The 26726-nt window shown below is 40.8% G+C and overlaps 1 protein-coding gene across 1 annotated transcript in view; it reads right to left on the bottom strand.

Annotated features, from left to right (window-relative positions):
• rtel1 (regulator of telomere elongation helicase 1) overlaps window positions 1-22199 on the bottom strand; it is a 42380-nt gene extending 20181 nt beyond the window's left edge. The window contains exons 1-16 of the mRNA XM_028453480.1: window positions 21906-22199; window positions 18630-18828; window positions 16252-16345; window positions 14325-14406; window positions 13023-13083; window positions 12172-12247; window positions 11235-11319; window positions 10175-10240; window positions 9868-10021; window positions 9085-9123; window positions 8932-9007; window positions 7898-7995; window positions 7732-7787; window positions 2960-3028; window positions 2736-2823; window positions 2494-2626 (exon numbers count right to left, since the gene is read on the bottom strand). Coding sequence (XP_028309281.1) covers window positions 2494-2626; window positions 2736-2823; window positions 2960-3028; window positions 7732-7787; window positions 7898-7995; window positions 8932-9007; window positions 9085-9123; window positions 9868-10021; window positions 10175-10240; window positions 11235-11319; window positions 12172-12247; window positions 13023-13083; window positions 14325-14406; window positions 16252-16345; window positions 18630-18828; window positions 21906-22007 — 1478 coding nt within the window. The 5' untranslated portion in view covers window positions 22008-22199. The remainder of the gene's footprint in view (window positions 1-2493; window positions 2627-2735; window positions 2824-2959; window positions 3029-7731; window positions 7788-7897; window positions 7996-8931; window positions 9008-9084; window positions 9124-9867; window positions 10022-10174; window positions 10241-11234; window positions 11320-12171; window positions 12248-13022; window positions 13084-14324; window positions 14407-16251; window positions 16346-18629; window positions 18829-21905) is intronic.
• Window positions 22200-26726: the final 4527 nt, after the last annotated feature.

Genomic DNA, 26726 nt, shown 5'->3' with positions numbered 1-26726 from the left:
CTCCAGAATTTGCTGGTATTTAATTGAATCCATTCTTCCCTCCACCCGAGCAATGTTTCCTGTCCCACTGGCTGCAACACAACCCCAAAGCATGATGGATCCACCCCATATTTAACAGTTGGCAAGGTGTTCTTTTCATGAAATGCTTCTCCTTTTTTTCTCCAAACATACCTTTGCTTATTGTGGCCAAAGAGTTCTATTTTAACTTCATCAGTCCACAGCACTTGTTTCCAAAAGTCATCAGGCTTCTGTAGATGTTCTGTTGCATATTATTGACGTTGTATTTTATGATGAGGTCGTAGATAAGGTTTTTTTCTACAGACTCTTCCATGAAGGTCTTGTTTGTGCAAGTATCGGCGCACAGTGGAAGGGTGCACCACCACTCCTGAGTCTGCTAAATCTTCCTGGAGGTCTTTTGAAGTCAAATGTGGGTTTTGGTTTACCTTTCTGACCAGACTACGAGCTGTTCTCTCCGAGAGTTTCCTTGGTCTTCCAGATCTCTTCTTGACCTCCACAGTTCCCCTGACCTGCCATCTCTTAATTATGCCTCGCACTGTGGAAACTGCAAGCTGAAAACGCTTTGCTATCTTCTTGTAGCCCTCCCCGGCATTGTGGGCATCAATTACTTTCATTTTTTCTGTCTTACACAGCTTCTTAGAGGAACCCATGGTTGCTGAGTGTTTGTACAAGGTTTGTGGAGTCGCCGTATTTAAGAAACCCTCAAATTGGCACCAGCTGGCACTCCCTAATGACAATTGTTGACACATGCTTCAGGACCAATGAGCTGGTAGAGGTCTGAGCTTGTAAAAAGAATCTGACACTTTGAAACTCTCAGGGTGCCCCGACTTTTGCACATGCCAAAATTATGTTTTTCATTTTTGTAATTTTGTTCAATTTATAAAATAAAATGTAACTATGCATTAATGTTTCCTGACAATATTGTCTTTTTTTCCCCATATACCAGAGAGACAGTAAATATGAATATAACTTTTTAAATATATAAAATATGCTGTTTTTAAAGGGGTGCCCTGACTTTCGCACACAACTGTAAATATACATTGGTATTTGGTATGCAATAATTTGGGCTGAGTTTGAGTAGATCGTTTCTGGGCTTTCACTGTCACATGGAATACCCAGCTATTACTCATCATAAACTGTAGCTTCAAAATGGTTTCTGAAAGCCTCTTGGCAGAAGTAGTGACTGTTACATAAATCTGACCTGGGTCCATTTTCCACAGGGAGGGTCTATTCCCTACACAGTGACAATGTGCAAAGAGTGACCTTTATGTTCTTAAATCACCTTGCTGACTAAAGCCCAAGCCTTTAAGTCCCAATTGCGTAGAATGGCTAGGAGACTAGGTCCAGGAACAGTCCTGATGGTTTCAATCTTCTTTTATCAATCAATGGATGATTAGGGTTCAATGACCTTCCATGCTACTGAAATGCTTCCTACCCTTCCCCACATCTGTACCAGTAGATGGAATGAGTTCCTGACATTATGTCAAAAAACTGAATTTGATGATTAGTTGAAACAGTGTGTGCAAAAGCAAAGCTCTACAATAATTTTCACGGTAAAGGCTGTAATACTATACATTTTGGTTTTTGATGAATTTGAAGGGTGAATTTAATTGATGTGACCCAAGTTATTTTATTAATTCCGTGTTCCCTCTTTGCAATGTTGTTAAATCTTCACATCATAAATACCCTCTCCATAATGTCATATGACGTTTCCTTTGTGTACCAGCGAGCTCTGCTGAACTCCTTCCTGTGTCTCAAACATTGGTTCCCTATGGCTTAATAATCAACTGAAAATACAGTGCATTTAAAAAACACTAATGAAACCTTCATGTGATTACTTCATTAATAAGTAAACATTGTCTACTTTGTAAAACATAACTTATTGTCTAATAATGTGTGATAAAATGCCCTCTACAGCATAAATTACTGTAATCTTGTTTCAATAAATGACAAGGATGCTATTTTATTTGGAACAACTAAAAGTAGTTTGTGTTAAATTTGTCCAAGAAAAAAATTGCCAAAAAATAAACTAGGAACATTCTATTATTTTTTAAATTGAATGATAAATATTTCTGAGTACCCCTGCAATGTGCTCCTGTACCACTAGGGGGTATGTGTACCCCTGGTTGGAAGTCACTCCTTGAATGCATTGGACGTTTTCTTTTGTTATAGCTATTTTTTATTTGAAATCCTTTAATTCAGAGGTAACAAGTTTTTCCCAACCCTTGAAGTCAAATGCTGAACAGACAGTGGCCTGATTTACCCAAAATTCGATGTTAAACTGTCATTTTGCACGAGCTCAATCTTTTTAGTGGATCAGGAAACATTGATCAAGACAAATGACACTCATTAGTTATCGGTGATTGGTTAAATTTTCAACTAGAACAGGATGAAGACATTTATATAACAAATTTTGCTCATGTTACTGAGGATGTATTAGTCCTACTTCAGGCGTGTGTGAAAAAGATAACCTACATTCTCATCTCAGATGTGAAGGAGGACAGAGGGGAGAGTGTGCCACTGGTCAGAATGATGCAGCGAACACCTTGATTGATTAGATCCTGCATGCTGAAGCCAGGGGAGAAACACCAGTAACTCAGGATGTTACCTATAGTGTAGAGAAAAAATATTCAACCAGAAATACTTAAGACATATGAATGAAGTTCACATCGTAAATAGACATTCAAAGCACTTTATTTCATAGTAAGAAGATTTACCTTGTTTGTTTGATGATGATGATGATGAAGCCCACAAATCAGTGCTTGGATTTCTCTTGTGATTGCTGTTGTCTTTATGAATATGAACCTGTTGCCAAACAAACAGTGGCAGGAATTTAAATTGCAGCAAAAATCCTTTGGTTAAACTTTCGTAAATCTAGCAATAGCTAACACAATTTAAAATCAAGGCAAACAAAGGCGATAATACAGCTTTCATCAAAAACCTTGAAAAGAGCTGCATTGGATATCTGCTGCGTGTTGTCTTTTTCTGTTTGGTCACCGCAGAACACTAGCTGGAAAACAACAAGAAAACAAAAATTACCTACATAACAAGTCCTAAAGCAGGGATGGGCAACTCTATATAGCAGAGGCCACAAAACTGGGATTGTATCCAAGGGCCACATCAACAACATTCATGTCAGCATTAACACATGAAGGAAAAGAGTTTCATCTTTTTTTTTCTTGTCTTTGATTTTGATGTTTTGTCAGTTTTTAGCCATTTTGTGTGTTTGTGTTATCTTTGTGTTGTAATTGTGTGTATTCTTCTGTTATTTTCTGCATATTGTTGTTGATTTGTGTAATTTTGTTAACAGTTTGTGGGTCTTTGGAGCTAATCTGTAACGCGTTGTTTTGTGTGTTTTTGTAGTCAGTTTGTTTAAGTAGTTGCGGTTATTTTTTCAATTTTTTGCGTACTTTGTGCATTTTGCTGCCGAGTTGTGTTTTAGGAGTTATTTAGTGTATTATTGTGGGCTTCACAAATCCTTTCAACTTCTTACAATTTTGGATGATTTGCTTTGGGGACGCTAAAAATTAGACTGAGGGCCACATGTGGCCCCCAGGCTGCCAGTTGCCCATGTCTGTCCTAAAGATTTGCAAAATTTAGTACAAATGAAAGGAAAGGAAATCATTTTATTTATGGACAAAGAAACTAAAACCAAAATGTCATGATCCGCACTGGAGAAATTAGGACAAAACTATCAAATTAAATACAACTAAGAGCCATATCCACAAATAATGGAACGCAATCACTAATGGTGCCACGATTTGCGCAGTGCCTGCGCCGGCAGTCGTTTTGGTGTCGTATCCTCAGAAGAAGGCCGGAGTCCTGTCCTGAGCTCTCCTCTATACTCAGTGGTGAAGGTTTTAGCTAAACTGGGTGCTGTCATGGACAATCCCTCTCACCCAAGTCTACACCAGATTGTGGGCGGTCTGAACAGCTCCTTCAGCAGCAGATTAAGACGTCCACCCAGTGGGTTAGCTTGGGAGTAGGCCTTTTGAGGGGCCTGGGGTGGTGGGGTTTGTGGCTCCTGGCCCGGGGGTGGCTCTGGGGGTGGCTACTGCTTGGGGGCGGTGATTACATCCTGGGTCGCTGGGTGGCGGGGTGTTGCTGTGGGTCGCTCCGCCTACCCGTCTGGGCACTAACACGGTGGGCCAAGGGCCCCCCTCCCCCTTGGCTCACCTGGGGGACCGCGTGGGCCGGTGTGTGGCGTGTGCCGGAGGTGGGATGGAGCCTTGCTCATGCAGGGGCCTCCACTGGAGTTGTGCTGGGTGGGTGTGTGGGGGCGCGGCCTGTGGTTCTTGCCCTGGCAGATCCGCGTCGGGGGTGGTTGGTCTGCTGGCTGGGTGCGCCGAGGCCCGTGGGCACTATGCCGCGGTGGGGATGCCCCGGGGGTGGGTCTTTGCGTGGGGCGTTTTGGGCGCGTTCTCCTACCGTCCTCCCGGGAACTGGCTGCAGTTGGGTGTGGCGCCGCGCTGCCTTTGGCGCGGTGGGGCTGGTGGCCTGGGGCCCTCCGTCCTCCGGGCAGTGCTGGCGTCGGGGGGTGTCTCGTGTCGGCGCGTGGGTGGCCAGGGGTGGCCTCCGTGGGGAGGGGGAGCTCTGCTGGCGGCACCTGGCTGGGGGTGCTTGGGTTCGCCTACTTATCGGTTGGTGGGTGGCGGGATGATAATGTCCTTTCTTGTCATGGGGGCTGGGGCTGTATCGTGGTGCCCTGCAGACGGGGGCTTCTCTCCGGCCAGGCCACTCCCTGTTGCGGCGGGGGGGGGGGGGGGGGGGGGGGGGGGGGGCTTCGGGCTGACGTGCGGTGGGAATCGCCCCCTGGACTGCTGGGGAGTGTGGCTGGTGCCTGGCCACGCCTGGGGTATGGGGGTGCCGCCGTGGTCCGTGGGGCCGACATGTTTGGGGGGTGCCGCGGGGTGGGTCTCCGACCGTGCTGCTCGGCGTGTCCCTGGGGTCCGCTGTCCCGTGTGCCCGTCTGCGCCATCTACCCTCTCCGGTGGCTCGCCGTGTGGACGGGCCAGGCTTGCACCAGACAGGCCTCCTAAATGAACACTTCCCTTCACTCCCAGCTGGTCTGGCTCACTCACTTGGTGTACCACACACCCATACCCAACCCTTGGGGGGCTGGATGGTGAAGCTTGGGGTGAAGGGTGCCGCCGCCTGTGCTACTGAGTAGTGGCACGGGGGTGGCATTCCCACCTCAAGTTGCCCTACCAATCCCTCCAATTTTAATCGCACCTCAACATACCACCCCCTGGAGGGTGCGACCACCACTTCCACCCTCCGGAGCTATTGCACCACATACACATATATACACAAAAATTAGACGGGGAGCACCGCTCCCCTCCATCCCCTTTCTTTTAATTGCACCTCATACATTCACTAAACACACACACATTCACACAGGGGACAGGGAAGTGACCACCAGGGAGGTGGGTAGGATCACATATTTGGGCCTTTCGGGTGGGGGCCTGGCCCCTCTGTTGATGGATGGGCCACCGTGTAGAGTGCAAATACATCGGGCATGGTGGGGCAGTGGGTCTCGGGGGGCGTTGCTGGAGGCTCTCTTCGTGGGCTCTCTCCGGGCAGTGTAGGCCCGGCAGGGCATGGGGGTGCCTCTTCCCTATAGTTGTGTCTTGGTGCTCGTCTCCTGGTTGCCTTGGGGGCTGTCCTCGGTGTGGGTGCTGGCGTCTGTAACGGGGTTGGGGCGGGGTTGCTTGGCGCTTCGAGATGATGCTGTTTTCTGGAGGGCGGCGCTAGCTGTTCCGGTGGTTGCGGTTGCTGTCGGCTGCCTGGTAGGTCTGTCCTGCTATCTGCGGACCGGTGGGTGGGTCCGGGGCACCCTTACTAGGGGTCTGCTGTTCTGCACCGGGTGGGTGCCGTTGGAGTGCCTCCTTCCTGCGGTGGCGGCCGCCGGTCGCTCACGTGCCGGTGGGTGGCATTGCCTTGTGGCTTGCGCTGTCCGGTGGGGCCTGGGCTACTGTCCTTGCACTGTCTGGGCTTGAGCGGTCCTCCTGCTGTTCGTGGGCTGGGGTGGGGGGGCGCGCCCCGATGGGCTTCGCCCGGGGGCTTGCAATTGGGGGTTACCGGTCCCAGCGGGGTGCTCTTGGGGACCAACGGGCTTGGCCGGCTGGCTTAGCCGGTCCTGGCGGGGGTCTTCCGGGGTGGGTGGCGCGGGCCGCGCTCTTGCATGCCAGTGGGTGCGGCATGGGATGGCCCCTGCTTGGGTGGTACCCGGTGAGGCCGAGGTCTGGAGATGGACCACCTCCAGTCTGCACGCGCCGCATGCCGGTGTGGCGGTCTGGCTGGGCCCTTGGAAGGGGGTGGGGGGATCTACGATGCACTGGCATGCCTTGGACTGTGGGATAACACTCATAGTGGGCTTAACTTTAGACATGTTGATTCCAAATACCTGTTTTAGGTATTACCACTCACTCCTTCCCTCTGTCCACAGCCACCACCATTATACCTAAGCCTCATGCCTACAACTTTACATCTCACTCTCACTTTACAATAATCAATTCTTCCCCACCCTTCCATTTTCTACCTTGAATCTCTCCTCCCTGCTCCCTCCCTTCAGCTGCCATTTTGCCTCTTTAGTCTGCAAGGTTCATCTTTCTGAGTCACGCCCCTGAATAATGAGCAGGTTTGGGGAAGGTGGGTGCAGGTACTGCATACCGTGGCATACCGACCAGGGTTGAGAACATTTATATGTAATGTAATGTAGTTATAATTGAATTTGTCCTTGAAAAATATGTTGCTGTTGTAATTGTAATTGAGTTCAGATAATTGACTTTGTAATTGTAATTGGCATGAACATTTTATAGAAACTGTCATTTACGTAAACTGACAGAAAAAAAGGCTCAGACGCCCACATCAAAAATATTAATACCAATGTTTTCATGGATAAGGATGGATGATATTCCTTTAGTGTATTTTACAGCTGATTCAAGATATGGGTCAAACTGACCCATTATCATAAGAGATGCTAACAGAAAGCTAACACAAAAGGAAGGTTACGTTTTATGGGGTCATTTATTAAATGCTCAGTAATTGTAATTGAACTTTAGTAATTGAGAACATAATTGTAATTAATTTCAGGGAGAAGTAATTGTAATTTCAATTGTAATTGGAAAAAATGCTGGGCAACGTAATCATAATTGAGTTGTAATTGAACATAGATAATTGAAGACCAAAGCTGTAAGTTAAAAAAGTAATTGACCCCAACCCTGATACCGACTCACTTAATGCACTGCACTGAGGGAAAGAGTGAGAAAAGGTGAAATTGCACTGATTTAATGCACGGATCTCACTTGGCGGTAACTGCGCTGCTCTAACTTCCGGTGGCAAATAGCGCTGGTGTTTGCGGATGAGGTCCTATTTGCTCCGAGGCTTAATTCCATACGAAGGTGGTAAATTTGTGCAGAAGTAATGAGTATTCCCTCATTTACATTCATTAAAATCAGACCGGCGCTGGTGGCGGCTGAGCAGTTTGCATCCATATCTCAGTTTGCGTATGCTCTGTGCATCGCACAATATCATTTTTTTTCTCTCATTTTCACCGGATTAGTGTTGCAAACTCCGCGCAATCCTTTTGAGAACAGCATCAGCTCTTCACGGTACACTTACTTCAGTACATTTTTCCAAACGTTTTAGGGAACTTGGCAAATGCAAAGTTCACTATTTAATTATGACCAACTACATTTCTCCATGACATACCTGAATGATGTCATTGAGCTTCTGCAGTCCACTTGCATTATGGAATATTCCATGCTCTGATGAAAAACATGATACACATAATGAGTTACAGGAATAATGAGTAATATATACCTAGCACAGGAAAGTAAAGCCTGAAAAAAATGGAAACACATTAAGGGACACTGACTTCCTGCAAGGCATCCCATGATCTGCTCCAGGGCTTCAGAGATCGCTGCCTTGTTGTTGTACTTTAGGCCGGCTCTCTCCAACAGCTCATAGATGAACCTTGGACAAAATGTTACATGTTACACAGCTTTATTTAACATAAATGTTGCTCTTCATTCAACAATATTTTAACAATATTTATGAGTTAAACAAAACTAAAAGAATAATCAGTATGCTAGCACACTAGTGAAGATGCAAGGCAGAACAAAGTGGAAACAGAGAGGTGCATTAATTTAGAAGGTTGGGAATCTTTCTGCAACTTAAGACGAGAACTCAGGACATGCTGTATAGGCAATAGGCAACTGGCTCCCCGGGGGCCACATGCAGCCCTCAATCTAATTTTATGCTGCACCCGAAGTTAATGTAAAAAATGACAGAAAAGCACACAAACAGAAGCAAGATTACATTATAAAGACAAAGAATTACAACATTGCAGGAAAACACAATAAAATACAAAAGAAAAACACAGAAAATACTCCAAATACACAGAAAACTACTACAAAAATGGACAAAATGACAACAGTCATACACAAAATTACTCAGAAAAATATACAAAATTACAGAAATTGACACCAAAAGACGAAAAAAAACACGAAAAAATTACTCTGCAAATCCCCATTAGTAACAAACAAGCAAAACAACAACAAAAATACACCAAAATTACTCCAAAAAATGCCAAATGGCAGCACAAATACACAATATGGCCCCAAAAAACATATTTTACAGGAAAAACACACAATAACACAACAGAAATGCACAAAATGCATCACAACGAGCAAGACAACAACTAACATACACAGAATGACAGGAAAACACACAAAATGACTATGAAAACTCTTTGTTCTTTCCTGTATCAATGCTCAGATTACTCATTATTCTAAATGCTGACATGAATGAAGATCATGTGGCCCTCTGATCAAACAAACACATTTTTGTGGCCCCGCTGTGATAAATGTTGCCAACCTCTACTGTATGTAATTAGCTACAGAGACTTACATTCCAGGCTTTGTGATGCCTTTGTCACTCCGTACTTCATAGGAATCAATGGCAGCTTCCAGATTCAACAGAATACCTGAGGACAACAGACCAACTGCAGTTTGTAGCACAGACGTAAAATTTAATAGTATTTGTTCATCGCTAAGAACTTACGTTTGACTTTAGCGATGGACTCAACACTTATATTAGAATCTGAAAGAGAGGAAAAGATTTGAAAATAATGAAAAAACATTTGCATATTCTGAAAGCAAGTGTCGTTGGTTATTTTGATTAAACTGTGAGTTTAAATTAAATGTGTGTGAATGTCTACAGTTGTCTGTAACCTGTCATAGTTGTATGCAGTGAGTCAATGGGGATAACGCTGTTAAGTTAATGATGCTTCACACAGATACAGTTTTGGCTTTTAATGTTGAAATAAACTAAAATGTAGTTAGAGTGATCCACCCAAAGCTTTGTTCCACCAAAATTTCCCTTTTATCATCAACTGTATTTACAGATCATCCTTTATAATATCAGTCATTTTATTTACATTATATTTCTGTATTAATATATTGAATGTACTGCTTAAGTTATTAATGTTTTTATAAAAATGTTTTTTTTTTTTTTTTTTTTAATTAAACCAAATCAACAAAGCAAAATAAATTCATAGTGAACAAACATTTTTACTAAGAGTTTATTTAAAAACTTAAATACTAAAATAGATTAACTTCTTACAAAAAAACAATACTTTTTTTTAAAGAAAATTGCTAATAAAAAGGCTGCAATGAGCTTAGTCATCATCTGAGTACTGGGGGATTATTTTCTCCCACAAGAATGAAAGTATGAAAAATGTTCCTCGGATTGAAAAAGTGCAGTACTGCTCCACTACAGGACTTTAACTCCAACTTCCTGCACCCTTATGTATGTCTCTGAGATGATAGCAAAATAAACCCTAACCCATGAGGTTTTCAACGTTGAAGTCTTCGGACACAGAGTCTTTCTGGTCGACATCTTTGACCTGCTCCACGAGCAGCTTGTCCACGGCACTGATGGCTGAGGCTAAGTCATAGGGAGTCAGATCGAATGACGTCGATTGTTCACAGGTCTTTTCCTATAGAAATCAAACACAATGACAACTGGAGCAGCAGCACATGCAGGTCTAAGGCTGATTGATTAGTTTAAAAGTCATTAGTAAAAACTGAAACTACAAGCCTCCTATGGACATTAAAGCTGACCGATGTTACAAAGTAAAAGCTGGTCCTACCACATTATGAGCTTCGTCAAAAATGACCACAGCGCCATTCAGATCAATGTTGTGTGCTTTGCGGCTCTGTGAAGCAATAAGAGAAGAGATCATGTTTCGCAGAGGCCGTCTAATGATTACAGAGTGGAAGTTAACATGTTTTCATAAACAACCATTGGATGCTCCTGTTCTACTACTTGACTTTTTATTTGATAACCTTCCATATTTGTGGAGAAAATTAAAATGACTCAATTACTTCCAACCTTAGCTTTGATGGCACATAACGAGAGGCGTTGCCTCTTCATTTGAACAATTCTTCCACATTCAAGCAGATAAAGGCTTTGTAGCTTTGCCATTTAAAGGTATTTGGTTGAAATTTTCTTTATGTCCTGACAGAAATGAAGATCTTATGTTCTCTGAAAAAGGAACAAAGAAAATCTATCATCTGGAGCAGCTGTAAACCTGTAAAAACTTCGACCAAGGAAAAAAGACTGCTTTTCACGTCTCCCTGTCTCCCTGCTTGTTCTCAACCCCTCACGTGCACGAGCCCACACTCACAGCGTGTCACCGGTGACGGACTTAAAACTGCGTTTTAGTCACGTTTATTAACATATATACCGTAATGATAAAGTTCAGTGTTTACTTACTGCTGAATGAGACAACAAGCGATGAGCTGAGGTCTGATTCTGGAGCAGCGGTGCTCGTGCATGTGAGTGAAACGGAGCACAGAGGGGAGGGGACTAAAGGCGGAGCCGTCGGTGAAGCTACATTCAAAATCATGCTAGCTTTCGAAAATCACCAACCCTACCTTTAAGGGTCATGATGGAATGAATGACTGACAGAAAATGACAAGCCAGTCAGATTGTGTCACTAATAAAAGCCTTTGATTAAAAACCTAAATGCAATTTGAATAATTTGCCTGATTTTTTTTGTCCCTTACTACCTAGTTATAATAAACATGCAAAATTACAAAACTGTTCATTTCCCCCTTGTTTTTTAAGTTTTGTTCAGGGTCGTATGATAGGAATAAAACTACCTACAACATTTGTGTCATCTTTCCAAGAGAATTAAAGTAACTCACCTTTGGATCCAGCATGTAGTTGTAAGGCATAAAAATAACATCTGCTTGCTGTTTGAGGGAAATGGACAGGTAATATGGACACACCCTGCATACAAACATTAAGAGCCAATGTTAGTTTGGAACATACAATAGTAGGAATTACTATACCTGATAACCTTTTGTGCAGTAATTAGCAAGGCCAGATGTGTTAATAAATTCTGTTGTGTTGGCTAATGAGTCTGAAATTACTTTTTACTGCATACTTTTTTTTTCTTTTTTACTAATACTTCTTTAAACACATAACCTCATTTTGACATTATATCATCCTGACACAACTTTGTTTTTATTGATGCCCATCCTTCAGATCATTAAAAATGTATGTTGTTTTCATTAAAAATTCTCACTTTGCTCACAATAATGCAGATTGTATGAATAAAATGTGTGCTTTGGTTATGATAATATCTGTAACTGTATTAACTTATTTGTTACTAAATATCAGGCAGCTTGGGGCTTGAATTCATGAATGAGGATGTGAAAAACAAAATGTATTTTTATTTTAAGCATACTTATTTTTTAAAGCACTACAGCTGTGAGAGTTAAGCACCAACAATTAGATTTCAATGTTTTTAAGCCTGTGTTAATCCTTGCATGAACCCTGGGCCTGTGCATCACATTAAAGAAACCAACAACTGCTTTATTCATCTCTAAAGAAAAAAATCAGGTTTTTGGAACTCAAACTGCTTTGTTATATTTGCTAAGTGAATAGTGTATTCCTATAACCAACAAGTCTGTCATTGCTACTTCCTTTACCATGCTTGAGTTTGCTTCTATAATGCTGTAAGTATAGGGTTTAATAATAATTGAAATCAACAGAAGTTTTCTTTTTAAATAAACACAAAAGTACTTTTTGAAAATAAAGGTTTTAGAACCTATGCAGAAACAAGAACAGCAATCTTACTTTTGTTTGTTGCCAAATTTGACCAAATCTTCCACATCAAGAATGGAGCTTGTCAAGTCTCTGTCAGTGCTCTTCTCTAAGAAAAGAAAGAAGGAATTGATCCGGCACAATTAAAACAAAACTTCTAAACACTACATTCAGCAGCATATATGGAAAACATACGTTTGTTTTCTTTGATTCCTCTTAATTAACTGTAATGTTATTAAACTATTTATTACATGATCTCTCCAAAAAAGGTCTAGTGACCAGAGTGTTCTTTATTGTTACATTTCTGCTAATATAATGACTGCATTATAAACATCACATATTTATTGTGTATTTTTCTACAGAAGATGTTTTTACATGCCTGTAGCATAGCCAACAACAACAAAAAAGAACAACATTCCATTACTTTAACACTTCTAATAAAAACGTTACATTAGATTCTGTCTAACACAAAATTACCGTGGGCAACAAAATAAAGGTTTATTTCAAAGGTTTATACTTTTATATTCTAAAGCCAAAAGATGCTTTTCAAAAACACAAGGTAGACTTTGAAATGAAAAACTTTCACTTTTTGCGTCACTAGCAGCATTAGTGGCAGTTTTTACTTCTCGACTAAAGTTTACTTACGCACTAGTAAAATTAATTTGAGGACATGTACTCCAAAATAGAGCACTAGTAGAGCTTAATAATGGTTGAACACTGATAAAGTTTATGCTCAAACGGCTTCCCATATTCAGTTGCATTGATAAATCTTCTTCAAAATAAAAAACACAACATCATTTTTCCTTTTCTACTAAGACAAATGCACGTACACTTTAAGGTCCTGACCAACGAGATGAGAACATTAGTTCTAAAAGTTACATTACCTTCAACATTGTTATGGTAGAAGCATGATCTGGTGGACACCTTTGATCTGCACATGTGCACCTGGAAAACAAGTCATTATATAGTAAATCTAATTAAAGACGTAGAGATGTAAAAACATCAGAGAGCGCCTCGACATGAATAGAGGATTCAAATGATATTCAAACAGAAGTCTCTAACGCGGCTTTTGGCACAGCGGTTACACGGCAAAGCAAGAGGGAAAAGGAAGACTGAGGTGGAGAAGCAACATTCTCAAGGCTTAAACATGTTCAGGAGGAACAGACTCCGCGAAGGTTCCTCTAACTGTGTTTGCGCGGCGGACTGCGCGCAATCCGCATTCAGTCAGCATGCAGTCCGCCCCACATACCGAGTCAGAGAGAAAGAGAGTGATAACAGATGGGATACAAAGCTTGTAAATCTAAGAGAAACATTATCTAAGGTGGAGAGAACAGACCCAATTTATTTGCAATGTGGAGTGAGTCTGCTCTGATCAGCTGGGCACAGCTGCTCATGTGAGGAGCAGCTCTGAGAGTCTAGTTACTGTCCTCACAGCAGCGAGTGATACGTGCTTTCATGTCTCTAAAACATCAGAAAACTCTCCAATAACTCAAGATAAAGTCCCCACATTTGTTACTAGTCTCTATGGAGAAAACAGTCGCAAAGAGTTCCAGTGTGCGTGTGCGTCCACAAGAAGACCGGTAACTTTTGTTCCGGAGGGGAGGGGGGAGTGTGGAGCATCTCACGATTCTACAAACTGCAGCTTTAATCCATAACCACAAACGATCCAGATGTTTTCTGCGTCCACAAGAAGACCGGTAACTTTTGTTCCGGAGGGGAGGGGGGAGTGTGGAGCATCTCACGATTCTACAAACTGCAGCTTTAATCCATAACCACAAACGATCCAGATGTTTTCTGGACATTAAGGTGATCTAATAAATGTGTGCATTGACACTGTTCAGCAACCATAGACGGGTTTATTGTATACAAATAATACTAGTTATGTGCGCAACCGGGGGGGGAAAAGCTCAGACTTGGAGCCATAATGATCATCATCTTTTGGCAAACGCATGAGATCCCCTCGGGATATTATACCATTTCCATCCATCCTTTATACTGTTTGTACAGTTAACAGCACAACCTACTCCTTGTCATTTACTTTATTCGACTCCACTTGTAAACAATGAGAATGTCCCTGCTTTCTGCGGGCACATATCCGTGATAACGCTGCACAGAAACCTGTCTATAAAAGCACATACACTGACTGGACTTTTATGCGTCTTCAGAGTGGGAAGGATTTGGCTGACCTTTACATGGTGACTCTCCTGGCGCATGACCTCTGGATTGATACACAACTGTTCTCTCGAGCCCAGTACGCACACCTTCGGCCTGATCACACACAGACACAGTCAGTTTAAGTATCAGAATAATGGACACGCACGAGAACCTTCTATTTTGAATCATTTGTCCTGTGTAGGAAGCACAGGAGTAAACAGCCCCCTCAGCAAGACAACAACATTAACTAGAGTATTTGCATTTCCGGAAGGAAATGCAAGTGAGGATGCAGGTGCTGGCCCACGTCGCACTGCATTAACATTAGCATTAACCTAGCATTAGCATAGCCTAATGTTAGGATTAGCCGAGCATTAACACTAACCTAGCATTAGCTGAACATTAGCAATAAGGTTGTAATGGGTTGAAAAAGTTGAAATAGTTGAATTGAGTTGAAAAGGTTGAAGGTAATAGCTGAACATGAAGGAATCCCTGTACCCTTCACTCTTCAGGTTTTTCCGTTTTAAAACCAAATCAAAATAACAAATAAACGGTGTGGTCATTTTGTTTTACTGACTTAAAACCAAAACAGAAATACAGATAAGCAGCGTTTTTCTGTTTAAAAAATTATATTGTTCTGTTTGTGACATATTTGGATATTTATGGGGAAATTAGAGCGAGAACTGAAGTCCACTGCACCTGGTTTCCCTCCACAGGTCCTGGACCAAATCTCCTCACACAATAGGACTGTTTAGAATTTATGTCAGCAGTTTTCTGGTCCTGCTCCTGTTTTCATACAGTCAATGGATGTTTTAGCTCGTAAAAAGATGCTCACGTTCATGTTTTGTGTTGCGTTGTTATGGTCCAATTAATATCCAAATAATCAGGTGACTGACTATCGACTGTGAGGCTGGTTTGAGGAACAATAGATGTTAAAATTCCTACGATTTGACACTTTTGCAAAAACCATTACACAGCTTTGTTGAGGGCAGTAAATATATTTATTTTGCACGTTATAATTCCATAATACCGTGAGCCACTAATGGCAGTCGTCAACACACATGGACGTTGATCACAAGAAACAGGGAGCACCAGTAGATTAATTATACACTACCTCTGGATGATGTGTGATTTTCGTGACATCCATTTTTTGTTTTGATTTATTTTTGTTTAAATAATGTTTCTATTCACCAGTTCATCAGCAATGTGACTTATGCATTGAGTATTTTGGACTAGTGCACTTTTACATTTGTTTTTTTATGCAGGTAATTAGTTTAATTTAGTTTTTGATTAATTATGAAATATGACGTTACTTGTTTTGTTAGTTCAATATTTGAAAATATGTTATTTGTCAGGATCATTTGGGGGGCAATGGGCGGAGGTGGAGCTTGAAAGCTCACTTTCGTTTAAAGTGAGGAACACCCAAAAAAGTTTGAGAACAACTGCTATAAAGGGATATTACGTGTTGTGATGGCCAAAGTGAACCAGCTCTCCAATCTTTACCTGACAGACTGATTTAGGCAAACAAAATGGGAGATTCCAGTCTTGCTGAATGGTTTAGTGTATTGTTTGTTTAAACTGCTGCCATTACAATGTTGTCAAAAAGCATTAATTCATTTTTAGTTTGTGGGACAAAGTTTCGGTGGATTACTTGTGAAACATCTGGAAACTGTGTTCAAGAACATTGAATACACAGGGTTTTTGATTGTGTCAGGTTACATTTTGCAAATGTGTGCGTTTCAAATTGATATACTTTTCTGTTAAGATGCTGATTTAATATTTTCATTTATTAGTTTGATTTTGACTGACAATAATGAAATTGACCCAAACTGTTAGTGTAGCTAAAGGATAACAGTTGATATAAATGACTCAAAGATACAAAGTTTTATTATTTGGCTTTAGACCTACCATCCTTAGCGCATTCTTCTAATGGAATGCATATCACTGTGTGTACAAAGTTACCTGTATGACGTGTTCTTTAACTCATTGATGACCTGTGCCAGCTGAGAGTGTGTCCTGGAAGCATAAATTATCTTGGGGATATCAGTGTAGTAACCTGGAAGAAAAAAGAAAAAACACATCCATCATCATGGGGTTTAACTACATCATATAGCAGGGAGAGAGACTGCGACCAAAATGGTCGCATATGCGAGTATATTTTCAGAGTGTGCCAATGAAAATTTTTATATGTCGCATCCGTACGAGTGACATTATTTTGGATGGAGCGGCTGAGCGCTTCGTCACGTTCCACAGAGTGCACTTCTTTCTCTCTCTCGCTCCGCGCAGCGGGTGAGCCGAGGAGACGGTGCGCGCTCACACAACTTGGCTGCGGGTAATTCAACGGTGAATGCACAGAGTATAAACACCAATGTGCTCCTTTGGAGTGTGTGTGGTCCGCAAACGGAGCCAGATGTAACGAGTGCTTCACTGAGAGCACATTCACAATGAGAGCAGCAGTAAAAAGGAAGAACGTGCTGAGCTCAGTGACAGAGTGTACACGCTCATCAGAACCAGCATTGAGGGACCAAAACTGATGGACTATGATGCCAGGACAGATGTTCAGCTGTGGTTCTCCTAGAGCAGGGGTCCGCAACCTGTGGCTCTGGGGCCTAATGTGGCCCTTTGACTCTTTTGCAATGGCTCCCTATAGCTTTAAAAAAAAAACTATTAAAATAAAGTTATTTTTTTACAGAGGCTATTAATGATTAATGACAAATAAAATCAAGATATAACAATTTTGTTAACCTAAAATAAATCACGTTGTGCAATGACTCAATCTACAGACCATCAACTTTCCTGCAACTGTGTCTACCCTTAAGTTTTAAATCCGTGGTAAGATAACTAAACTAACAAAAACACTATTCTGGAAGAAAATAGAGATTTTAATTGTGTGGTTAAATATGCATGCTTTATGTGTGGCAAGAAATTAGCAATTAGCATGTGTTGACCATATGGTCATGTGTTATCAAATTCAAGTTACCTTTTGTAGCCTTTAAAATACATTAACTAAAAAAAATACTTATTTATATAACACTGAGTTCATGTAAACTGAGATGCATAAGAATTTGAAGATGCAAGATACTGTTTTATTTCTTGATATCAATTAATTTTATTTCATTTTAAACTGGTTTTAAGTTTCCATTTACATGATCAATATAAATAAAATCAAACATTATTCTATAAAATTTTATAGAACGTATTTCACTGTATTGTCTTCATTGAGAAGGTATTTTTTTGGCTACAGGAGGACTTTAATCCAGGTGAGATGAGGTTCAATGGTTCCTTGTAGAGTAAAGGTTGCAGACCCCTGACCAGGGGAAGAGGGTTAGGAGACCCCACTATCAGCTGGACCCTCTGAATTGAATTCCATGGGATGAAGCAATGCAGATGCTAAGTTGGTTATGCTACTGTTAATTTAATTCAAGTACAGCCTTTTTGAAAAAAAAAAAAAAAAAACAGAACCTGTTGTTATGCTTTGCTGTTATTTTTTTTTTTAAATGTTACGTCGTCTTTTAAAATTATATAAAATAAATGACCTGTTATTTCAGCCACTGCTTGTTGCAGAAAAACATAATATTGTCACTAAAACATTAAAACATTTAGCAAATATCTCAAGTCATTGTCAATCTTTACTTCATACAAAACCACGGTACGCCAGTTAAGTCAACTATTCATCAGCATGCATGGCTATGCTGTGTAATAGTATAATTATATATCTTTATACTCAATAATCCTGTTAATAAATTATAACTTAAGTCAGGCCAACTTTTGTCAAAGCTATTTTCAGGACAAGGACGAACAGTTCTCTTTCATAATATTTCATGAAATGTCTCACTATTTTTTACTTGTTCTGCATACCGTTTTTATTATTTGTTCATTTTCTTTTTTTTTTTTTTTAAATTAAAACTTGTACCATTTGTCATCATCATTGTGTAATTTTTATGATGTAAATTGAGGGAGCAAAACTAGTATCGGCTCCAAATATCGGCTCATCGGCTAAGGCTGATGGAAAAAAAAAAAAAAAAAAAATCGGTATCGGCATTGGCCCTAAAAAATCAATATCGGTCAATCCCTAGATTTTTCTTTAGTCGTACATTAAGCAATGCTGAATAGACATGTTTACAATTGCACCATGGGGCTGGCGACGTCAGGGATCATATGGTCATTTGTGAATAACACGAGCTCAGGAAGATCCTTAGCAGGCTTGTCCGTAAAAAGTAATTTACAGCATTTTCATCTTTTTTTTTTTACTCTGCTGCTGTTTCCTGATGGCTTAGAACCACCGTGTGTTGTGTGTGTTGCTGACATTAGACAGTGAACGTGTTCCTGCATTGACCCACTTTGTTTGTCACCGTCAGTGGAAGCTGTGCCCCATGATGAGAGTGGGGTGTTTGGGAACATCTCCCCCTCCCCCAGCCTCTCAGATATCTTGCGTGCAGAGATGGTGTCCTTAAAGCACTGCCTCCAGGCCAAGGTGGCACACAGCAGGCACAAGGTTTTCCCAGTTCCTGTGGGACTCTCCAGAACTCCATTTTGCCTCTAAAACATTCAAGCAAAGAGCTTCAATACAAATAAACAATAAACAAATATATTCATGTTTAGTGACAGTTATAATCTGACAAGGCCAGCTGTTTAGAAATAAATAACTGGTGCTTCTATCTGTTCATCATGATTATAGACAGAAGAAGCTTTGGGTCACTATTTGGCACAATGAGCATTTACTACTAGTGATGGAAACATTAAAGCAATCTGAATATGATGTAATTGTGGTGAAAATTAAATACTTTCTGGTTTGATTAATTTTTATCTAGGGATATCTAGGAGCATAAAAGGGGTTTGCATCATGCACTCCTTGAGCAACGTATGGCTCTTTTGCTCCTCTCCAGCTTCTCTTGGACCAATCCTCGTGTACCTCTGTCCATCATCAAGTATGTCATCAGACTCCTTCATTTGTCATTCAACACAAATAGTGCATGTTTACCAAGATATATCATCACATAAAGATGAAACTTTGTTTATCCTGCATGGTTAAAGGAATGTAGTTTTTTTGGCAGTGGCTACTTGTATGGTGGCCGTATCTATATACCAACATTCTATCCAAACGTAGCGCCCGTCATTGGCCAGTTTAGGTCACGTGACTAAGACACTACATACTTGTATTTCTGTATGTTACGGACATGCTACGTATTTATCAATTGTTGTGATATTCACACATAATCTAACCCTAACCCCAAAGACACTACGTACTTGTACTTCAGTAAACGTACAAATAGCACTGGGGGTTGTCCCTACGGCTGCCGTACGAATAGACACTCTCTTGTTTTGTTTCGTTAAGGGACAGTAAAGCCCTTCACTTGAGTAACACTCACATTATGTGCACCAATGAAGTTGAACATTAGTAAAAGTTGTGGACACTATGTTTGAACCACATTACAACTTACCGGTGATGTGTATATATTCATGAATGGGATTAACGTGTATTTTATGAAATGTACTGTATTGAACTTGTGGTTAGTGTTTATAAATAATGATAGAATCTATTGTCCAGGTGTGTTGCTGTAAATGAGAGGTGTGGATGTAATGTACAGGTGTGATGTTGTACGTGTGTGTGCGTGGGTCAGTGTCAGTGCACATTCTGAGTGTTCTTAATTGACTGTTCTTGAACATTTTTTTTTAACCATTGTAATTTATTGCATGTTATTGCATGTTTTATACAGGTAACCAGGGACAACAGATGGAAACTAGCTGTTTAGCTATACTCTGGTGTAGAACATCTTTGTCTTTTATGATCTTAATGTCTCTATGCGTTGTCCCCTCAAATAAAGACTACACTAAAATATTAGTGCCTTTAGTAATGTTTAAATTCAACTGGTGCATCATTTATCAAGTGGCTGGGTCAGAGTGTTGGCTGGTTGTGCGAAGAAATCAATTGTAAAATTATACAAGTTTTCTCAATCATTCGCTCACCAGTAAAACGCCAATCTGCTTATCGTGTTTAACTGTGTGCAAGCAATTAAATGTCATTTAATATATCACACATTAACGAAATAATTTATATATTGATTCTTCAGTAAATATGCCACAATGATGGCTTCCACTGCACATTACTTCTGGATTTATTAGTCAGGCTTCATTATTCAGAATGGACTTTTCAAACTACCAGGCTGGTTAACGCATTAAGCAATGCTGAGTAATACTTAAATGTGCCTGTTTGCTGACCATGCTCTGTGTTACAGTGGTCTACGGCTGCTTTTAGAAGCAGGGTAACATAAAATAGGGCCTAGGTTTCCAAACTGGGGTACGGGTACCTCCAAGGGTACACAAACTGTCATGGGGGGTACTATTGATTGATGTACCCTAGTTTGTACTTTACACAACATATAAATCAGACATAAAGTATGTATGGCACCAACAATATCCAAGCAGTAAGTTCCTGCAGGATTTGCTCTTTCAAATTTAATTAATTTTGTGACCAATTTTAATTTAATTTGTGGAAATTGTGTTAAATAATTGCAGAAAATTTGATTTTTTTTTTTTAAAACAATTTAAAATTTAAAATGACTGCAGTCATGGGAAAATTGCGATTCTCCAAATATTGTGGAATATACATTGAATTTGTGCATTTAGATATCTGAGATATCCTAGCTGATTTATCAACAACTGAATTATTTAGTAATCTGAACAATAATTCGTTTTTTCTGTTTTTTTTAACTGTCTCTTGCAAACCGATATTGATGGTCTAAAGCAGTGTTTCTCAACCAGGGGTCCATGTTCCCCTAGGGGTACGTGAGCACATTGCAGGGGGCACTTGGAAAAATTAAGAATTTATTTCTGAGATAATAAAAAATATTCTCAGTCATTTCATAAGTTCGTCAGTAAAATGGTACGTGTGCGCTATGACTTGTTTTTAAAGTTGAAATGCCTGTTTAAAAGAGACATTGTCAAAGAAGCTCCTTTTGTGGTAAATGTCATAAGTTATATATGACACAGGTAAGTCAATTATTTGTTTTGTATTTATTTATTACTTTTTTTTTTTCTCATTTCAACTTTATTATTTTTTAATAACAATATAATCATAATCATAATATGTTAGTATTAATAATACAGTATTAATCATACAAACGTTTTCTATAATCTTATATTTATCATTTGTTTTGCCTTGAAGGCAACGTCATTTTATGTTTAATTTGAGGTAAATAAGATAATGCCTGAATATTAACTGTTCAATTTAAAGAAATGAAATAAAATGACTTGTGTTGAATATTCAGTTGTGTTATGTTCTACATTTGGAGAGTCATGAACACGTATGAGTGACGGGGGGTACTCAAGAACAAGGTCCACAAGAAAAGAACGGTTGGGAACCACTGGTCTAAAGGGCCAGGTTTGTGCTGTAGGGTTACGTTGTACATGACATTACATTATTATGTAATTAAGTGTGTAGGAGTGGGTATATGCACAGTAAGGGCATTATGGTAATGGTGGTCAGCATCATCTGTTACACACCACAGGTTAGAAAAAAAACGAACAAGTGACGTTATGTCAAAGTTTAACAGGACAACACAACAAAAACAACACAACTCAGTCTGTCACAGTTACATGTTCCCGATGCTTCTTACCCCTTGCAGACATTCCATCACTTTTTCCATGTATTTTGTCTGACAGTCGTAGGGAGGAAAGGGGAAATCCACCGTCACCCCCTTTATGGTCAGTAAAGGCATCCTGACTTTTGACTCAGCGCTACAGAGACATGAACGGTAGCATGTAACAACGAGCTACTCCTTTAGTGGCAGAATGCCGTCGTTCTGAACTGTTAGTGCCAACAAAGAAGCCGCTGTCTACGATGAGCTAAATAATCTGAACATAAACATAAGAGCACACAGTCGTTTGGCGCCAGCACGCTCTTCTGTGTTCTGCACATGCGCGGTGGGACTTCAGACAAGCTGCGTTCACTGTCACTCGGAACATTGACAATCACTGTAGTTTCGCGCACCAAAGGTAACACGTACCTCTAGAGCAGGGATTTACTCCCAAAAGAGCCATTTTGCCTCATCTCACCTGGATTAAAGTCCTCCTGGAGCCGAAAAAAGTACCTGTTTTAATGAAGACAACATAGTGTTTAAAATTCTATACAGTTAAAATTATATTGGATAATGTTATGTAAAGAATATTCTTTTTAGATAATTTAATCGAAGGGCTACAAAAAAAAAAACAATAAACAAACTTGAATTTGATAACACATAATGTCAGTCAACACTTGCTAATTTCTTGCCACATATCAAGCATATTTAGCTCAGCTGGCATGTTGGCAGTTAAATGAATCTGTCCCCACACAATTCAAATGTATATTTACTTCCAGGATAGTCTTTTAGTTGATTTAGTTATCTTACCAGGGATTTAAAATTTAAGATTAACCACAGGTGCAGGAAAAGTTAATGGTCTGTAGATGTTTCAGGAGGTGAACTAGGAAGGTGGAAGTTTTTGCACAATGTGATTTATTTTTAGGTTGACAAATTGTTATATTGTGATTTTATTTGGTGTCAAAATCATTAATCATAATACCCTCTGTAAGAAAATACATTTTTATTTCAATATTTTTGAAAGCTATAGGGAGCCAAAAGAGTCAAAGAGCCACATGAGGCTCCAGAGCCGCAGGTTGGCGTCCCCTGCCTTAGGGGTACATGATTTTTTTAATTTTTTTTTATATCAATCAATTAAAAAAATAAAATAAAATAGGATAACGTTCCTCGTGGTTTTTTAGGCTGTATTTTTGGACAAACATTTCATAATAATGCTCAATAAAACACTGGCCTTTCTTGTAAATTATTGACACAGGATCAATTATGCCGTAGAGCAGTGGTTCCCAAACTTTTCACATTCCTTTACCCCTTCAGACATTTTACCTGAAGCCATGGTAAAAACATAATAATGTAATGCCATATACAATGTAGCCATACAGTGAAATTTGTCACTGAATTATACCTACACTGTTGAGGAATAAACTAAAACAAAATTTAAAAAAAAGATTAATAATCTGTAAGCACACAAGAAAACATTGTATTCAGAATGATCACTAGATTTACTTAATTAATTAGCCTACTGGAATTTTCAGTGAAAATAAATCTACCAAGCATTTATTGATTGAACATAAAGCACTAATACAACATATGAATTACCATGAAACTGTGAAATAGGTCTATGCGAGAGCAGGGAGACTGGTCATGTAATGGACTTGCTCACCACTAAAGGGTAGTACATTGTGTCACTGGCCACAGTGACACAATGTTTTTTTTAATTCAGAATGAGTTATTCTGTATTAAATAATTCGGAATTAAAGTGTTCTGCTTCGTGTTTAAATGGAAATAGCAATTCTCGAACTGACGTTTACATGGAAAACCAGTTTATTCAGCTTCAGTTAATCCCGCTTTAGGTATTAGGGTTGGGAAGGCTGGGATTAGACAAAATACGTGAACATGACGTTGTAGTATTTCCCACTTTAATTAATTAAATAACACTGGTTGGAGGGGCCAGGATGGACTGGAGATTCCGGTCAGAGAATCAGGACTAGATGATTTAAGCATGCTTCTTTAATGATTACAGCTGATTGTTCCAGAATGACAGCGTATATACTTTCATGTAGGTGCATATGTATTTGTATATGTGTGTGGTCTAGAAATATAAGAATGTGAGAATGAATTAGCAAGATAATAACAAAGATAAACATAAGAACACAACATTTATCCAGCAGAAACCAAGCTACATTAGCAGCCTACACATGCACATATGCCAAGAAGAAACTAAGCTTTATCAACAGCCTGAACAAGCACTGCAGCAATCCTATGCTAAGTTAGCATTAGCTCAGATGTCAGCGGACAGGCCTGAATAAACCACTAATTAAAGCAATATGTCTGTCCAAACAGCAGTCAGTGTCAGCAAAATATACACAGACATCAGCAATATATGTTCAAAGGTAAATTAAGAACATTTAAACAGTAAATTAACTTACTTTAGAACAGATGACGCACACATGGTAGCTCTGTCAGAACAGGACATGGAACAATGTGCAACACTTAAAGAGGCACATGTAGAAACACAAACAAACATGAGTTCCCCCCAGTCTTCCCAACACAGCCGCCCCCAATTGTCAGTCAGGATAATTGTACATCCCCGGGAAGACTGCCTGGAGTACCATCTTCTTCCTCAGCCAACTGAGGAAGAGGGATCAACCGAACGACCGGACGGGTGTAGATCTTTGATTTCACCTTAATAGAAGCTGTATGTACCCGACCATCTGGACAGGAAAAGTCTCAGTCACGATACCCAGGATGGCCAGGATGCTCTTGGGAACTGTGGATCGACAATGAGGACCACCAGTCCAACACGGAGCTCCTTCACCTTGGTCGTCCACTTCTGACGATCTTGTAGGCCCGGAAGGTACTGGCGGGTGAAGGAAGACCAGAAGTTATTGACGAGCACCTGACTGTGTCTCCATTGGCGCCTCCCCAACAGGTCTTCGTTGTCGTAGAGGGCTTGTGGAAGAGAAGAATCTCTGCGACCCATGAGTAGCATGTTCGGTGTTACGGGATCAGGATCTGCTATGTCGGCCGAGACGCACCCATGTGGCTTGGCATTCATGATGCCTTCTACTTCAGTGAGCATGGTGCGTAGGACTGGCTCCGGGACAACTTGCTCTTTTAAGATAACTCTTACCCCCAATTTCCACTGGATGCGGCTCCGCTGCAGAACGTCACCGCCGCGTCACCGGAGCTGATAGGTTTCCATTTTAGTCTATGAGATAATTTCCACTGGGTCCGCTGCGGTGCATGTCAGCTCCTTCCCAGATGCGGTAGTCCGGTGCCCTGCGCCAGATATACGCAGGGCTTCTATTTCTGGCGGACACCGGAGCACGACGCATCAATCAGCACAGAGCAAATGAAGCTAAACAGGAAATTAAGCACGTACTCCGCAATAAAATATCGGGTTACTTTTCAATATAAAACACTTCAGATTATATTTCAAGTAAATACATCACCAAAACGTCATAATGTGCAAAAACAAATTCACATCCACTATATTGATTCCTCTCATACTGTAACTACACTGTAAACTGCAGCAACTTTGATTTAGTTCGTGTTTTACTGGTGCAGTTTTATCTCTTCTCTGTTGGCTGTGTCTATGACAAATCCAGAGTCCAACCTTCTAGTTCTCCTCCGTTAGGAACACTGACCTGTTTATCTGTTTATTGTTGTGTTTATAAGACATACATTTAACTGCGTTCTCGCGTGATTATATAAATATCGTGAGAACTGCTCTGTCTCGTGACGTCACAGTCGTTCAAACGGAGAACACCGCGGCGCACTCCAAACGTAACCTGTGTGAATTACCGGACGGCGGACAGCGGTGAAATACCAGATCGGTGCCATGGGGCTGCGGAGACGTATCCAGTAGAAGCCCCGGGTTAGGGAAGCCTTCACTGATCTGATCTCCCTCTCCCACATCCCTCCGAAGTGGGGAGCAGCTGGAGGATTAAACCAAAACCTGATGTTCTGCTCTGCAAGCTGTTCTTGGAGCTTTAGACTCATAGTTTGAAAGGGTTCTTGTAACTCACGACAACCACTGGTGAAATTTGTACCATTGTCGCAAAGTATCTCGAATGGTTTGCCTCGACGTGCTATAAAGCGGCGAAGACCGAGTAGGAAGGCATCGGAATCCAGACTTTCGAGGAGGTCGATGTGCAAACATCTTTTGAATAGAACGCCCCACCTCTTCTCTTGGCGATCTTCACCAGGAATGAGCCGAAACAGTCCACTCCAGCAGAGTAAATGGAGGTTTGTAGAGCCACAGTCGAGCAAGTGAGAGGTCTGCCATTCTTGGATTTTGAGGCTTAGCACGCCAAAACTGGCACTCACGGCAGCTGTACTGGTGTTTGCGAATTGCCTCACGCCTCCTCAGGATCCAATACTGACATCGTAATTCTGCTCTGTACCTGGATGATGGAGCCTTTCGTCACATTCCCTAATAAGCAGTTTAGTGGTAGGATGTCTAGAATCAAGAACGATTGGGTGAATTGTTTCAGTTTCCAGATCAACTGCTTGCCAAAGCCTGCCCCCGACACGGATGAGGCCAGTTGCTGTCTCATACTCTGGAGTGAGGGAACCAAGCCTGATGCCAGAAGGTACTGGACTGAGTGTCTTTAATGCTTTAACTTCTGCAGGAAAGGATTCAGCCTTTCAGCTGTGATGAAGTCTGAAGGATCAGCGGTAGCCGCCCCGTGATGGGACTGCATAGTGGCTCGAACAAGTTCTGTCCATGTATGGAACTGACTGGCTTCAGGTAGTTGGGAGGAAGATGGTGATTGAACAACTCCTATGAAGGCACTCTTTTTGAGCTCACTTTTATCAGTTTCTGCAGCAGCGCTGGGCATAGTTGGCCACCGTTCT

This window comes from Gouania willdenowi, chromosome 7 (genome assembly GCF_900634775.1).
Source record: "Gouania willdenowi chromosome 7, fGouWil2.1, whole genome shotgun sequence".
Classification (NCBI taxonomy): Eukaryota; Metazoa; Chordata; class Actinopteri; order Blenniiformes; family Gobiesocidae; genus Gouania; species Gouania willdenowi.
Note: the sequence above shows the minus strand (reverse complement) of the source record. Positions and strands in the feature narration are given on the sequence as shown.